The sequence below is a fragment of the Cupressus sempervirens genome, chromosome 8, assembly GCF_028749045.1.
Source record: "Cupressus sempervirens isolate cs-2001-9-10 chromosome 8, ASM2874904v1, whole genome shotgun sequence".
NCBI lineage: Eukaryota > Viridiplantae > Streptophyta > Pinopsida > Cupressales > Cupressaceae > Cupressus > Cupressus sempervirens.
This window is the reverse complement of record NC_143125.1, coordinates 651,600,363-651,618,747: the sequence shown is the minus strand read 5'-3', so window position 1 is coordinate 651,618,747 and position 18,385 is coordinate 651,600,363. Positions and strand designations below refer to the sequence as shown.

Genomic DNA, 18,385 nt, shown 5'->3' with positions numbered 1-18,385 from the left:
AACCCTAATTAGGGTTGCCACCCCATCGGCCAATGAGAAGATGCCACCTTGTCAATGGACCAATGAAAAAAGTGGAAAAGTAGCAACCACTGAGAAGGCACCAAAATGGTGGCCAATCAAAATTAGACACTTGTCCTATCATAGAAGAAAGAGAAATTGCCACTTGGGCTTACATCAAATGACCTTCTAATATAAATCTCCCTTTTTCTTTCATTATTTTAGCTAAGGCAATGAATTTAGCTAGCCTTTCATTCACTTCCTCCATGGGAAGGCAAGGTGTATGTTTTATCTTGAGCTCAGCCGATCTCATCATGTCGCTTGCTGCCTGTAGTGTCTTCTCATGGTCCTTCTCATACTCTTTTGCAAATCCGATAAAGGCATTGAGGGAGGAAAGGGTGTTCAAATGTTTTTTCTTGATAGCAACCTTTCCTAACTCATCCAATCTTGATCCAAGCCTTGTCTCATTGATGTCCTCTTCTCTAATATCTTCAAAATCAAGTGTCACCCCAACGTCGCTCATCATGGTTGAAATGGAAGCATCGACGCTTGGGCTGTGCTGTGCAACTGCATTTCGTATCTCCTCGAGTGTTCTCAATCTGGTAGTCAAGGCAACAAACCAAGATTCAACCGTACTCAATCCTCTTTCATCAACCAACTTGGCCCTTTCCAAATATGTCTCTCATAGCCCTATGAACGCCTATAGCCTGGGAATAGCCAAATCCTTGACCGGAAGGAAATCCTTCCACTCCTCTTCAAATATTTTGAACTTGTTTCTAACAGTCACTAATGACCAGAATGTCGAGATAAAGGAGGGCTAGAAATTTCGCCCATCTTGGATTGTGTCATGGATCCAATCCCTGACTTCATGTAGCTGAGCTAATATTTCTTCTAGGTTGCTCCCACTGTCTTGAGGAAGGGCTGCCTAGTGCAGTTGTTGGATAGGCTGGCAATCTCTCCAATATTTGTTTTCGGCCTCCAACTTTATGATCTTTTCATTCGCCTTCCTCAACCTTTCTCTTATTAAAGCCATACCCTCTTGAATCTCTTCACATTCCATATCATCTGTGTTTCTTCCCAAGTTGTGCTCCACTATCTCATATTCCTGGACCGCAATCTCATCCACTGCCTTATTCACTGTTGGTATAGCAATCTGAACCTTTCAGTGACCATCACTATGGTCCCTTATTACCTTAGCCACCATTTTTGCCATTTGTTTTTGGTTCTCACTATCACCCTTTTCTATTAATCCTTGGATGTCCTCAACTGTTCGGGCAGTTACCACCTCACCCCTTGGCATAAGCATTTGCCTTAACCATAGTGGTGCGGCGCATCTCCCCAAATCTGGATTCAGTTTGACTAACAGAGCATCACCAACGGCCTCAGGTGCCTGACTTATTGTGTCAATATCAATCGGTCCATCTTCTTCTCCACTAGTTACTGCCATATCATCTCCTTGTTGGTTTTCTGAAAGAGGAGAGTACTCGGTGCTCTCACTGTAACCACTTGATTTTGAATCAGAGCTCACCTCTACCGCGGCCCCTTTATCACTTGAATCAACCTCTTGGCTTCTAGCCTCAATTATGCTTTCCCTTGACAGTGTTACATGTTGTCTCTTTGCTGGAGGTTTCGGATGTTCTTTGCTTTTCTCAAGCTCCAAAGCTCTCTTCTTGCTTCTAACTGCTTCTTGTTGCCGGCTACTTCCTTCACCCTTTTGTCCGACTCATTCCATTGGACCTTCTTTTGGCTTCATCTTCTCATAAGTAAGGGGAATCCTTTGACTTTGTAGCTTCCTTAACTTTCCATTATACCATGACTCGGTATGCAAATCTACTGTCCTTGTGACCGCATCCAAGGAAGGATCATGATGATCATCCCAATCTACTGGATTCAACTCTGTTCCTTCTACTGTATCATAATCTTCTCTCAACACATTTCCATCATCTTCCAGTTGATCGGGAATATCAAGGCCTCTACATTTGATATCTCTCATCATGTTCATCGACAACCTTGAGAAAGCTAGTTTTCTCACATGAAAGTCATCCTTGGCATTGGCCCAAAACTCTTCTATAGTGGGAACATGTTTAAATGCATTTCAATGAGATACCTTGATAAGAACATTAGGGTCGAATCCTTGCCTTGCTCTGTACCATCCTAGATGATACCATTCCAATTCCTTCTCCGCAGCTGCAAAGGCGACCCGATTGGGGCAACTATCATTGCCAATTTTGAATGAGAAGGTAATCCCTATCTTACCCTCGAGTTTCATTATTCTATCATAATGCTTAAGTTGCCTAGCCAATTCCATTAAAACTATCTTGTCGGGTGGGTATCTTGGAAGCCTCTTGGGACAAACTGTGCTTCCTGCTACTCTAATGTATGTGAATTGCGAAAACTAGATGAACCAACTCCCATACTTCTTTATCTTTGCTTTTGCTTCCGATGAAAGTCTCTTAGCAGGTGTCCCTTGTAATACCCTTATTGTCTTCATGGCAAAGGCATCACAAAACATTTTGTAATCCTTGTTGTGCAAATGAAGCTGTGGATAGCATTCATGCACCAAATATTGCCCCAGCCCATTGCCAACTTCTCCTAAGGCCTTAAGTCTTGGACTTTTATACAATCTAACAATTAGGTAAAACAAATAAGATCCCATGTAGAATTGCTTTTGGTTCTGTACGGTTCTAAGTTGCAACTCTAAATTCTCACTTATGATCCTAGCCCAATCAAATCTTTTTTTCCTTTTTCAATTTCATCAATAAAGAAGTACATCCAATTTTCAAATTGCATACCTTGAGCTAGGCCCCATGATCCGACTGAGAAGCACAATAAGATCTTCATATTCTGATTTGAAGTCTGTCACTGTGAGCCTCGATGATCTAGTTACTCCTTTCTTTCCCTCATGTAGTCAATCCTGTTTTAGATGTGTGAAATAAGCTTCCTGGTTATCCTAAAATGATTTGGCTGCCTGATCCATCATCACCACTATCATGCTCTTGAACTAGAGAATGTTAAATGCTTCTTTGATCACTTGTCCGCCAATATTGGCCAACACCCTCTTCCCTTCATCAAAAATGATGGATTTACTGATCAAATCAAACTTGGATGCACATTCCATAACGAATTTTGGACAAGGCAATGTAGGAGGAAAAGTTGCTGCATGTAAAATTCTGCTTCTGTATATCTTCTTTGCCAAGGGGGATTGTCCTTCCTTTAGTCTATCCTTTACTTGTAGCATATTTACTGTTCCGACATTGGTATCGATTATTCGCCGCATTTTTTAGAAGAAAGTTGTTTTGGGCATCATATCCTTTGTCTTTCTTAGTATTTGTTCCCTTAGGGTTCTTGCTTGCACTAACATCTACCATCCTAAACACTTATTTCTGCCCCTTCGCTCTAAGTGATATGGACTACCCTTATCGATCTTCAACCTTCTTTCTATAGATGGATTCTACACTTATTTCTGCCTCGCCAAATGCCCTATCACTACACTTATCAATCTCTAATCTTCAACCTAGGGGTGGAACTACCACTTATTTCTACCTCGCCTTTGCCTTAGGATGGACTACACTTATATCTCCCTCTCCAATACCTAGGGTGGTCTAGCTTATTTCTGCCTCTTCAAATGTCCTATCATCGATTCTACACTTATCAATCTCCAAACTTCAACCTATGATGAGATGATGAAGTGGTGGATGATGAATGCAAGAAGAACCCAGAGAAACAAAACTAGAGAAGAACGAAAGAGAGAAATCCGCTTAAGGACCCCTTTCAACTTTAAATGATTTGAAATTACCTTTACCAATAGCCGATTCTTCTTTTGGAATTTAGGATCAAACCTTAGGAGATTCAAGCCCTCTTGCAAAAATCAGAATTTTAATACTTTGGAATTGTCCACCATTTGCCCCAAAATCAGACCTTTATCATGTGTTTCCTCCCCCAAGGAAAATCGTCCAAAATGAAGGTGCCCAAATATGATGGATCTTGCTGCCTTTTGAATACTGGAAATGATGCCAAGGATCAGATCTGAAAATGAAGTAAATACTGCCCATAACAGTCCATAATGAGGCGTTAAAACCCTAGATGCTTGCAAAATCGCCAAGTAGAGAAATCTGCCTTAAGCAAGAAAAATCGCCAAGAAAAAGTGCAGATCTGCCCCCAAAAAATTGCCAAACATGGGGGAGCAGCTCCAAATTATCTTTAAAGATTGCCAACACAATGCCAATCTGCCCTAGCTGGAAAAATTCACCCAAAGAAAATGTCAATCTGCCTTTGCAAAATCACTCAAGGAAGAGAAAATCTGCTCTTAGCCAAAAATCGCCTAAGCACCAAAGAGGAGTGAGGAATGAAGAGAAAAGGGGGAAAGGGCTTCCTCTTATACCCCATTTGCATGCCCTCTTGAGGTGGCCAACTTGCACCCTAGGAGAGCAAAAATATTAATTAATGCACAATTCATGGCCCAAATTAAATGCTTAGCCCAAAATTAATTTTTTCAAGATAAAATTTACTTTTTTTAGATTGCCAATTAGACCAAGATTGCAAAAATAAAGTAAATCATGCCTTGAAGATGCTAAATGTTTTCATTTAATGATGATTTAGTAATTAATATATCATTAAAAATCGGATTTGGCAAGCCAAAAGCCATTTTTCAATGTTAAATTACTGATTTCATTAAAGACTTAAAAATTTCAAAGCAAATTTAATCTATTTAAAGCCAATTTTTGCAATTTAATCCACATCGATTTTGCTAAGCCATTTTAATTTTTTGACAAAAGTAAATCATCTCTCTAGAGTCTAAAATCGATTTTCCTATTTGATTTTCATCATCACAAAATTAATTGTCTCACCGAAAAATTTCAAGATTTTCCAAAAAAACCTAAATTTAACCAAATTTCATTTTTGAAAATTATTCAAATTTATACAATTATATCCAAATTTTCAAAAGAAAATCATCTAAGTACAAAATTTACAATTTTATCCTGCCAAGTGTTCTTTGAAATTTGTCCAGCCTAAGGATGAGATTGGTCGTTCTCGAAAATCATGTTGAAATCGAGTGAAAATAGATTTAACCCTCTCCCTTGGCCTGAAGGTATCCAAGACCTAAAGTTTTCAAAAAAAATCAAAATTTTTGGACAACTTCAAAAAAATTTCTCAAGGCAACCGAAAAAAAGGGGGTCCCGAAAATTTTGGGGCAATGGTGTGAAAAGCTCACAACATTGTGCAATCTTCTTCTCCTACAAACATTATTTACGATGATGAAATTGATGAAGCCAACCACGTTGTTAATCAAGTTGAGCATTTCCAATCTAAACCTATATCTCAACCTCAACCTTGCATTACCTTTAATCCTGCTGAAACAATTAAGGCACTTAATGGTCCTCTTTACATTGTTGCTAGGGTTCTTGGTATTCCTTCCTATGGTACTTTATTGATTTCACTTGCATGGTGAATGTGATAACTGAAAAGCACCTTTTTAGTAAACACTTGCAAAAGGATTTATATGATAAATCGGTTGCCTTGATTCAAAATTATAATGGTTTATTTTATCCTTCCCATGGATTCATAGCTTTTACTGCGAAAGTTTGTGGTAAGTTTGTGGATATTACTTTCATTGTTAGTCCTACTTCCAATCAATTTCAAATCAAATTTGGTCTTCCTTGGCTTTCCTCTGTAGAAGCCAAGGTTTCTCCAATTCACATGTCTTAAATTTCCTCATGATGGTGAGATCAAGACAGTTAATCATAGTCTTTACCATCCTTCTAGGCCTTGAGACTCCATTGATCCTGATTATCTCAAGCTTGTCCAAATTATCTCTTCCAATCACACCAAGCCTTTAAGATCCAAAAGATTTGTAAACGTAGCAAACCTAGGGATGATCCTAGTTGTGGTCTTCTTCCTCTACCACCTATTCCTCCTTTATCTACTTCTCCACCTCCTATTTCTTACACAAATCATCTTCCTGTTATCTTTCAACCTAACGTGTTTCCTTATTGTTGATGTTTGATAGCTTCAGTAGGATAGACCTGTAAGATTAATTAATATAATAATGATTCATACATATATATGCAACTATAATTAAGATTATCATTATATTAATTTTATTAATGAATAGACATGTCCCATGAAGGGACATGTCTCCTCTTGGTTTATTCTTCATAGAAATAGAAGAGGTAGCTGCCATTTGGAAAACACATACCAAAACATTATGGCAATGCTATTACATTTGCAGCAGTCCTCAGATAAACATGGTATTTGAGCAGGTTCTTTACTAGGCCTATAGGACTTCAGAAACACACTGAAATGACCATTTGAGAATAGTAGGATTGAAAAGCCTCTATATTAGAAATTGTAGAATTGTGTTTGTTGATAATCAACCAAGGATGAAGTGTTATATATAATGATAACGTGAAACAAACATTTCAGGCCAACCTACATATGACTAAGGAATAAAATAACAGATTTAGAAATTCATCCAACACTAAATTAATGAGTGGGAATCATAGTACACACAAGTAGTATATTACACTCAGGAAATTCTACCAAGTGGAGATTTATCAGCAACGCATATAGTATAGGTTAATTTAACTTCTCTTACATGACATAGATATACAGGTTAGAAAGAATATTGGATAGTTCGAATTAACGTGATCCAATACATGACCATACTATCGTTTGTAATCTACCAATCGATCTCACACAAAATGTTATCATATACTCAACATAGAATGACAGATAGCATTGGAGGGGCTGGATTCCACATTAGGTGGAGCAGAGACATTAAGCCCAGTCAGCAAGAAGGAACAAATAATCTATAGACATTAATTTATGTAGACATGCAATTTAAAAGCGTCCTCAACATGAGCAGCGAAAAGAAATTGGATAATGGTGAGAATGGGATGTGAAGAGAATTGGGAAACTAATAATACATTTGCCCAATTGCAAATGTAAAAAAGGACATGGAGATATTGAAAACACAAAATATATGACTATTGATATTGTCGTTGATTGGAAATTACGGTGATTGAAGACAACTAACTATTAGTGCTAAGACTATGACAACATAATGAACAATCAATCAAAGACAATCGCCCAAACAATGACAATCGAAGACAAAATCCTAGGTGAGATTTTGGCCGCTAGGTGGTGCTTTATTAATCCTTGGGCAACTGCTTCCTCCATTTGTTTTCCCACAGAGATGGGGAGGGCTTCTATGTACGTGCTCAGGGATTGTACCCATGGCATGGTTTGCAGAGATGTAACAGGCAAGGTTGTGTTTGGCACCACGCACGGGGTCAATTTTCCTGCCCTCCATGACACTCTATAAGGCAACAATGTTCCTTTGAAAATGGTGGTGATGGAGTTGATACACACACAAGTCACAAGGGAATCTCTCAATGAGACAACTAATCAATGTGATGTCATTGTCTCTTAAATAGACTCCTTAATATGTAAGGCAATAAAACATGCTTGATGCATATAAATGAGGCAAATATGAGTGGTAGAATTGACTCCTTACATGGAGGACACGCTTGAAAGGGAAGGGAAAATCATATCATAATGTATATGAAACCCAGTGGGACCACCCCCAATTACATATGTTATTATAGTGATGTTAGCCAACAAAAGGGAGGTGAGTGGAATTATAATACATACAACATTTAACCATCTTGTCTATGGATTTCATACAAGGATAAAGGAGGTATGCAAATTATTTCTATTTTTTTATACAAAGATTATACATATATATTATTATTATTATAATGAATTAAAAGCATTAATAAACTAGCCTCTTTAGATTTTTATGTAATACCATGTTGAAAATATAGATTAAAGATATATACTTAGAAGATGGAATGTATATATGCATATATGTTCAATGTATACACTGAAAAGATCTTATATCGAATATTATTGTAGTGTCTCTCTCTCATTTTCAATTCGTACCATAAGAGTAATTTGCCTTGATCCTTTCTAAGAATGTTCTAGCAGGAAAAGGAGGATTGATAACAGATTCAAAGGGAGTCTAGCACTTCTTCAAAGGTGAAGGAGCTCGGGAAATTCATGTCCAGATGGGGATTGAGATTCAGAGGGATCTTGACATTTCATTAGAGGCACCTTGAAAAAGAGGGAGCAGATAGAGGATATGGTTCAGTCAACCTTCCAATGATCTAATTCGTATTGATTCAAAGGGAATAAACAATGTTGAGATGGATTCTCTGGTGATCAATAAATTGTAGCAGTCAAGAGGACTGTGATTATGAATATGCCTCGTGATTATGTGATTTAATGGGCCTACCCCCTGTGTACATCATGAGGAAGTGACGACTTCCAAATGATGTCACTTGTATTTGCAAAAGTTATTGAAAGGTGACAATCTTACAATAACTTAATTTTCTATTATGATGGATATCTTACAATGTCTATGCAAATCATGATGTATTATACTTTGCATAGTGGATGTTTATATGGCAAGCATTATGAGAATGCGTGTGCACATACCTTAGAAACATTTTTTTTTAGTACATGGTAAAAATGTTATACAAATTGATGTTCTGGAGGGCCATTAGATAGAGTACTTGCAACTTGATGTTCTGGAGGCCATTACTCACAGTACTTGGTGAATATCTTGAATCTCAACATTCTGGAAGGCCATTACTCAAAGAGTATTTGGTGAAAATCATGTGTCGATATTCTGGGAGACCAGTACTCATAATATAAGATATGATATCAAACCTTTTGAGTACTTAGTGAATATCTTGTGTTGATATTCTAGAAGACCAATACTCTTGATATCAAATGTGATATCCGAATAATGGAAATCTTTTGATCAAAGATTTCCTTTATGTGACATTCCTAACATTACCAATGGTGTAATATATGCCTTGTGTTTATCCTGCCTAGCTAAGAGGGAGCGTTGATGTTTGGTAGCTTTAGCGGGATAAACCTATGAGATTAATTAATATAATAATGATCCATATATATATATATGCAACTATAATTAAAATTATCATTATATTAATTATATTAATGAATAGAAATGTCTCCTCTAGGTTTATTCCTCATAGAAATACAAGAGGTTGCTTCCATTTGGAAAACACATACCAAAACATTATGGCAATACTATTAAATTTGCAGCGGTCCTCAAAAAAACAAGAAGAAAATGACCTAATGTTGATTGATTCTGCCCTAATAAGGCCAAATGTAACTAGCATGCTCGTGATTGTTGTCGTAAGCATCAAGCTAGAGCCTGTGAACATGTTTCACAAAACATTTCTTCACCTTATACACCTCGTGCTTCACTTTCCTTCAACAAACCCATGGCTGAACCTATGGAGAAAGAGAAGTTAAAGAAAGTGAAAATAAACAAATAGGCTAATGCTATTCGTATCTTGGATTCTATTACAATTAATCTAGATGATGAGGATACTCTTGAAGATGATGTTATTTATACTAACGATGATATTCATGCTAGTGATTCTAATGATATGTATGAGACTATTGAAATTGGTCATGTTTTACCAGTTATGCTTTCACAACAAATATCAACCACTCCTAGTTACGAACACAATGACCTATCTATACAGCATGATTCTTGTTTAGAACTAACCAATGTTCCTTATGTCATACTTATTGCTCCTCTTGCGAGTTGCCCACCTTCCCTAAACACTATGAACCGAGATGAAGGGGCAAGCGATATGCTTGATTAAGCTTCCCTTTTACAGTGGATCTTTGTGTGTTTGCTTGTCATAATGTGTTTCCCCCATGGTGTGCTGCTTTTTTTATGTCTTGTTTGGATTATTGGCGCAAGGTGATAAAGAATTTGAAAATGTCGTAATCATTCTTCTATTTGCATCTCACTTCTTCTACATGTTGCTACATGTTATGTTGGACATGTGCCATTCTTCATAACTGTGTCATTCCTCATAACTGTGCCATCGTTGGTAATTGTGCCTTTGTGATTGTTTACTTTGGATGGTGCACAATGGTAGTTCCATATTCTTTTTGGTCTTCATGATGCTGGCCCAAAACAACTCTTCTTCATAACTCTTATGTGCCTTTCTTCCATTATATTGTAGTTCTACTTACTTTGGGGAATGATGATATTTCATTTCGACATAATATTTTACATATTATCATATGATCATGCCAACCCCAAAGTTGGTAGATCCCTCTTCTGCTCTCTTTATGTCATGTGCTAATTTACTTTGAATTGTCCTTCCTTGGGGGCATTTCATAGTGGAAACATCTCTAGTGGATGCATGTTCGCTCCCTTAAAGTCATTGCTCCCATTAAGGCGCTTGCAATAGCTTTAACGTGGGGGCATACATTCCACACACATTTTGCATACACTTTTATTTTCGATGCTACATCACATTTGGATCCCTTATGAACACACAAATCCTTAAGGACTGATCCCCACATTTGCACTTTTAATCCCTTATGGACACAAATACTCAAAATAGATCGCTCTTTGTCAAATTCTAGTGCAGGAGCACCCCATGGATCAAAGGACATATGAAGAATTTTGCACCCAATATTTGAATCAAATATGCAATAAGGTCTTTAGGACCATTTAGTTGTCAAATGTGAGTTTATGAAGTCATTTTGTAAGGCTAACAAGCCAAAATTGCATGTTGTATGACCAATAGGTCAAATCTGGTCAAAATAATCAAATGAGCAAGACTAAAGTAGAAAAGAAGTTTTTGTGTCTTTTTGGTCATATATGACACAAATTTGATGTATAATGTCCATTATATGGTCATAGTACTAAGCTGTCAAAAACTTGCAAAAATGTCACAAGAGATGCTTGACAACTTCGGCAACATTTGCAAAATGATGTTAATTGATGGATCAACTGATCAACCAACTTGGAGATTGGTTAGATTCGGTTGTAACAGGTTGTAATATGTTTAAATACACTCTTTGGGTTGAGAGTATGAGGTGTGTGGATTTTGGAGAAAGAAAATCAATGGAAAGTTGTTTTGATTTGTCAGTTTCCTGTCATTTTGCTGATTAATCATTCATTCTCTTCACCATGGATTGAACTTGCCTTAAAAGCTATTGGAGATCAAAATATGGTGAATTAGCTTCATTTTGTTTTTGGTTTGAAGTCCTGCCATGGGCAATGGTAAAAGATTGGTGCATTTCTCTAGAAACTGTATAGAAACCCTCACATACAAGGGTTTGGTCAATTAGGTTGCTATTTAATGAACCAGCCAAATATCGAATAACTTCGGGATTTGAAAGATCTTTAAGTCCTCTTCAAGATGGTGGAGGTCTTGACCTGGTTAATTGTGTCCTCAAGAAGATATTTGATGCCCTAGCATGACTGGTATGAAGATTTTACGGTTTACCTGTCTATGGCAGTGTATTGTAGTTTTTTATCAAATTTAATTATGTTGGGAGTTTAAGATTGTTGAGAGTACTTGCACGAGGTTGTAAGAAACCTAAACAGTCACCTTAAGCCATTTGAAGGAGACTTTATATAAAATTTGAATGCTGATCACAAGAATTGCTGATGAAACTGTCTTAAGTATTGGGATAGAGACAGTCACAGTTGAAGAATTAAATCATTAAGACCTGTACCTTTGCTTTTGAAAGGGTCAATTGGATGGACCCTAGAAAGTGTTTAGAGACCTTCCAAATCATTGGGCAAAGGTGCTAAAAGAGTTTAGCCACTGATAACAGAAGACAATGACTGAATGCCATGACAGGGAAAGTAAACAGTCCTACATTTTAATTGTAGATCAGTAATGTTTCATAGTGGAAAGATTTGAGGGTTGACGTTTAAGGAGTCCTTTGAACTAAGTAACAAGAAAGAGTCTCAGCATTATGTTGTCATTCCCCTGATCCAAACTATGGTGACAGGCAATTCAAGAATAAAAAAGTTGTGAGCACTTGACAAACTTTATTACTTCTTGACAAGTTGTTGCTGCCACATTACAATGAATGTTGTCCTTGAATGTATGATTGGAATACATTGTGAATATGAGGGTATTGTTTGCACTAGAGTTCTGTGAGTCCACCAAGGATCGGGCAAAATATATCTTGCAATCAGTTATTAACTTATTAGTGAGTTGCTTGTGAAAAAAAGTGATTGTGATCAATCTAAGGTCTGACCAGTTTGTTCTCTGTTTTATGTCTAATTAAACCAGGAATGTAAAGTGCCAAGGATCTTGTAATATTAATCAATAGAGGCATTTTATAGACAAGACCTAGAAACCTTATGGTATGGCTTTGTAACTAACCTATCACAGAAGGTTTCCCTGAGCCACCAATGGAGTTTAGTGAATGAAGATATAGTTGTTTCCTCTTTGAAGAGTCCTTTTGGGTGTTGTTACCAAACAAAGTAGAATGAAGACAAGTTATCATGTTGAAGTGTGTGACTCCTAGTAGCCTCTTCATCAGATTCCCTTTTTGGAGATACAATCCTCAAGGGCGAATCCTTGATGGACTGACTAGCACAGCACACAAACCCTACTAGACTTTCAATGCTATCTTTTGCAGCATTCTTTTTGGTGTGATTACAATAAGACAAGCATTCTTACTGGGCCTAGGTAATCAAACCCTCTCCCTTCTCTCTCTCTGTTCAGTGTTGCCTCTCTTGTCATAGGTTTAGATTTGATGAGGACTCAAGTCAACTTGGGGTCTTGACATTTCTTTGTCTCCTTGGCTTTGATAAGTTCACCTCATGCATTTGATCTACTTTACCATGAGTATGAGTTTGTCTCATAGTCCAGCTAAAGTGGGGGATAAATGTATCATCCTAAAAGTCATAGCTCATTAATTTGGAAGCTCAAGGACTAATTAGGCCCCATTTTTATGGTCTCTTCGAACACGGATACACATATGCTTGATTTCTTGCATTTCCCCTTGATTTTTTCCCAAACTGTTTACACACCTGAGATCTTCGAAATTTTCTCATTATGTGGACCTTCTTGGGTATAGGTCGAGATTGACCTATATCCGACGTTATCTTACGGGATTTCAGGTTCATTTTGGGGTTTTTCACTTTTTCCTACCCACTACAATTGGCCCTCCGAATTTTAAAGCCCGCAATTGCTATAAAAGGAGGCCTTCTCCCCCTCATTTTGACATCTATCAATTACAAGCAAGAGTTCCACAATCAATCCATGAATTGCAAGACTACATCCACTCAATCCATCAATTGTGCAAGCTATCTACAACTTTTGCAAGTAAGCAATTAAATCCAAGGTGCATTGAAGGAGTTCAAGTGAGGCAAGCAAGGATTCATTGAAGCCATCCATCTATTCAATCATGCATGCATTTCCTTCCATATAGCTTCTTTCTTCATAGGAGATAGAGGAGTTGGTCGTCAAGGGAGGAGATCTACATACATCATCATTGCACATCCATCCTTGTTCAAGTGTATCAAGCATACTTACATCCATGGTCTATAATTTGGCGGCTGTATATCCGAGGCCTTTGTGAGGACATCCTACATTCCTCCAAGTATTCGTACATCTTTGTCGATAGCAGATCCAAATCCATCCATGAGGGTTTTACAAGCAAGGTGAATACTAACATTTGTCTTGCTTTACATGTTTTATCTCATTCCAAGGTTAATTTATAAATGGTGGCTTGACCAAGGCGAGCCCCTTTCCCCCAACATTCTATTTTTCTTGTGTGTATGAGCAGATTCCTGGATTTTTGAGATCGGAATTTCGCAAATCTAGATTTGCAATTTTCGTCGCACATCATAAAATTGAAGTTCCCAGTCTATAAGGTATAGGTCGACCTCGAACTATATCCCAAATCGACCTATACCAGGGAATTTGACTTATTCTTGAGACCACCAGATTTTCACAGTTGGCAGTTTCCAGCTTCCAGATTTCGGATCCATCTATGATCTTGTTTTTTATACAGTCTGACAGCCTATTTTCTGATCTGATCTTCCGTCCTCTACTAGCCCTCACGGTGAGTACATTTCCCTCTTTTTCATTTCATAGCACTTACTTTGATATAACAGATTAGGTCATTCATTTTCTTATTATTATATGTGCCCCTACTTTACTTGCATTTCATCCTTAACATCACAATCAACATTAATCGGGAAAGAACAACAAACAAACAAAGGAAAGAAAGAGAGACCTTTGGATAGACACCCCTAAAAGGAATTGGATTTTGCATTAGCACCCCTACATCCATATTGGGTTGTGCTAATCTGATTTGGGGCCTCAAAAGGGTTATATTTGAGAGCCTCTTGTCTTCTCTTTCTGGAATGTGCATATAAGTTGGTGGTCTAATCACATTGGATCATTATTTTATACGTTACAGTAATTAATGATGATTTTTGTGGGTGTAAGAAACTCTTGTATGTATGGATGATTTGCCTACTTTAAATATACACTAAGATTTGTGTTCAGCTTAGGATTGATTTTCTAAGGTGGCCTTCACCAACTACGAGCGTAAGTATTACCAATATGGTATGTCTTTTTATTTAATATCGTAATCTGTAGATTTAATTTCATCTATTAAATTATATGTTTCCAAATAGTAATTGAATCAAGTAGATGGACTTTGACTCCTTATGAGTTGCATGGGTTTATGTATGTGTTTGAACTTTGGATAGCGGCCATTTTATATGGACTCAATGTGTTACTTCTGTGATGCTAAACTGACACCTGAACCTATAAGATGTTTGAGTAGTTTACTAGATCTCTTTCAGGTAACGTAACCAGATTAATTAGCCTGGGCATAAACTCTTCTGATAATTCGTTTAAATCTCTTTCCTGGTATTTTATAGTGGCATAATGCTGAACTGAGATTGATACAGCCTAGAGGAGCTGACTTCTTGGCATCACGACTAGGGTTGAAAGGACTCTACGAGGGCATAGATAGAGGATAATTGTTCTCTTGACGTAGCTTGTCCACCTCATTATGAGGTGATCGCCAAAATTCTAAAAACAATGACCTGCTTATAAACAAACTTATCATTGCTCCAGCATGATGGAAGTCAAGGAGTATGAGCAGCTTAGCATACAATGTGGATAGAATGAACAAAATTTAACGTGTGCAGTACAGCCCATGCAAGACAATGTTTGGTTAGCAACTTTCTTAGTTCATAACTTAATAATTAAAAAAATAGTATCTCGACCATCTACCCTCACTCTTGCCTACAGAGAAACTAAAAAAAAATTAGAACTCGTGCAATCTATCCCTTCTGTTAAAGCCAATGGAATTGGAAATACCCATATCATAAATAAGTCCAGGAGGCAGCCTTGTCTTGGTTATTCTAATGCTACAAAAAAAATGTGCATATATAGCAACAAAATCATGTAGATGGAGAACAATGAACTCCAAATGGATAGAGAATGAAATGAATAATGAATGGTAATAACAAATGTGGAAGGTGATTTCCATTCACACTTTTTTTTATGGACTTTGATTATGCAAATTGCACGCTTGTTATAATTCAGTGGCTTCTCAGATACTGGCCTCTTTAGAAACCCGGAGCAGAATAGTGATTAGTTCGATTACAGTGTAGTACATACAAGCACTGGAGGTTTTACTACTATACTATTCTAGGTGTGAAACAACTCCTAGATTTCTATTTTAGCCACCACTTCCTTGTTTTTCCGATTTTTCCATGCAAAAATGCCCCCAGTGGTACATATAGATGTAATAAAGGACAAAGTCCAGGCAGCTTCTCCTACAGACTAAGAAACAGAAAAGAAATTTGAAAAGCTACATCAAAATTGCACATGAGGGAACTAGTTTAGGATCTAGATTCCCTGTTGAAATTGTAATGTTGCTTCAATGAACGATATGAATTCACATTTGCAGCTTACACCTTCATAACGTATGTAGCACCCCAGTGTAATTATAATAGCTAGTAAGGTATATTAAGTAAGAACCTCTCACTCACTCCAGTTAGTTCAGGGAGGAGAAATAAACTAACTAACTACTCTCCTGAGTGGCCCCCAGGTGGGAATGTCGGTCGAGCACTATTACAAATACGAATAGGTAGACTTATACAGATGATGGATGATGGATGAGGTGGTGCTCAACCCCCTCCCCTCTATGGATATAATTAACAAAGGAAAAATTAATTCAGATGAAGTTAAAGACACTTAACCTGCATGAGCTTGCGAACAAATGTTACAGTGAAACCAGATTGAATCAAATTATCTGAGAAAGCTCCTGCAACATATCCTAAAGCTGCCATCATTGCCCATGGTATGGCACTGAACCATGCAGCTTGCTGGAGATTCACACCATAGATCTGCATCACAAAACAAAAATTTGCATTTGAAATTAGACAAATTTTATTTTCAAAGACTATATTGTTGATGTAGTTAAGTGGTAAATTCAAAATATAATTGCAATGAATAGCATTGGAAGACAGGAAAGAAGTTAATATCAAAACTAGATAAATCAATAATCTGCCAATGTTCGGAGGCAATCTTACAGTTTTAAAGTAGATAGGCATCCAAGACAGAATGATGAAATAACCCTGAGAAATAAAATTTTAACAGTATTAGATCAAAATGTATTATACTAGATTGTCTGTAAACAGAGACAAAGTGCAAGATACTACTTCATGATATTCAGAAATATTAAATGTCATAATAATTGCAGACAAAATCCAAAAACCTCAATGCAATATCTACCCTCTTTAAGGCTTACCCAGTTGTTCATAGCATTGGCAACTATAATAGTCCATGTTGGTAACTTGGAGAGGAGAAGACCAAAGGGAGGTAGTCTACCTGAACTTTTGGGCATTTTCTCTGTGCCCATATTCAGTGAATTTTCATTTCTGTCTAGAATGTATGAAAGTTCAGATTTGGATATTTGAGAATGATACTGAGGACTTCTTGATATGGATGCCACCCATACTAAAAGCCAAAGGAAACCACAAATCCCAAAGATTACAAAAGGACCAAAGACACCTGTCTGTGCCATTATGATAGGTGAAGTGATCAAGCCTATGACACTGCCAAGGTGAAATCCAGACATTGAGAGACCCACTGCTCTTGCACGCTCTGTACGAGGAAACCACCTGCAAGAAGGGCACACAGTTCAGAATTTACTTTGCGAAGTGTCATATCATGCAATGAAAGAGAGCAATTAGAAACTAATAAAACATAATGAATAAGTCTAATCAGTCCCACTGGTATTCATTAAAAAAATATTCTGGGACATAAAGTAATCAACAAGCACAAGTGCATCATTGTGATAATTCAGCTGATCTTAAGAGCACATAAATCAAGATTAATTTTTTTCCTTCCTATATAAGAGTGGAACAAGCATTACATAAGTAATGAATCAATTATTCATTTACCTTGAGATCATGTTGTTCATGCAAGGTAGAGCTACACCTTCTGCTATACCAAGCAACATGCGCATAGATAGAAGCATTAGGGAGGAATGACTTGCAGCCCATGGAGTAAGAAAGGTTGCCAGTGACCACACAGCTACACCCCATGCCATGACACGTTTGCCACCATAGCGATCTACTAATACTCCTCCAGCTATTGGGGACATGAAGTATCCCCATAGGAAAGACGACTGCAATTATAATCGTGTACTCTTAAGAATAATATCATTGCCTAAAACCTATTTGATTAAGGTGGAATATACATTCTCATAGCATTTTGCCATGAATTCTCAGACAACTGGCAGTACAATGAATCCATCATAAGGTAAAGGCAAATAATTTAAGAAATATGAGAAAGGAATAAATCTTCCCACAAGATAATGATTGTCAGCCAGCTTAAGCTTAACAAGTGAGTAAAGATGAGATCTTGTATGTTATGGCAATCAGTCCATGGGTGCTCTTACATCATATCATGTGTAAACATTGATCCTAACTATGTCTTCCAATTAAATGCATGTATATTCTGTCACTAATGGATTGTAACACTTAAATTGTTATCTAGATTATTCAATATCCATTCAGAAATGAATTTCCTTAAAAATAGAGTAATAAATTTGACCCCAAGTGTCTAATTAAGAACTTAAAAGCTATTCACATGGTGATCAGATTCTCAGACCTAAAATAAATATAGAGAACACACGCTACATTCTATGCATTTGGTCCCTGGCTTGTTAGAAACATGGTAACAATTTTATCTTCCTAAATGGAACAAAAATCATAACAATTATCATAACAACTCGCTCTCTTGTCTTAGCATTGGAAGATCAAAAAACTTCAATTACATGTAATGCAGCCAATAAATTATTCAGTCAGCAACTGTTCAGTCACAATCTTTTTCTTGAAAGTTGTATATATATACCATCACCCAACAATAAACACAAAACATTCCCCCTGCCTTGCCAAATGACTCGGTAGTTCCTCATTTATGCCCTCTGTTTCTTGGATTGCAATCTTTAGGATAATGTAATAATAACTACAGTTAGAAAC

At 37.1% G+C, this 18,385-nt stretch overlaps 1 protein-coding gene across 1 annotated transcript in view; it reads right to left on the bottom strand.

Moving 5' to 3' along the window:
• Positions 1-18,385, bottom strand: part of LOC149544111 (putative anion transporter 3, chloroplastic) — a 103,288-nt gene that overhangs the window by 38,527 nt on the left and 46,376 nt on the right. The window contains exons 2-5 of the mRNA XM_089798693.1: positions 17,303-17,529; positions 16,648-17,020; positions 16,430-16,474; positions 16,097-16,243 (exon numbers count right to left, since the gene is read on the bottom strand). Of these exons, the coding sequence (XP_089654819.1) occupies positions 16,097-16,243; positions 16,430-16,474; positions 16,648-17,020; positions 17,303-17,529 (792 nt within the window). The remainder of the gene's footprint in view (positions 1-16,096; positions 16,244-16,429; positions 16,475-16,647; positions 17,021-17,302; positions 17,530-18,385) is intronic.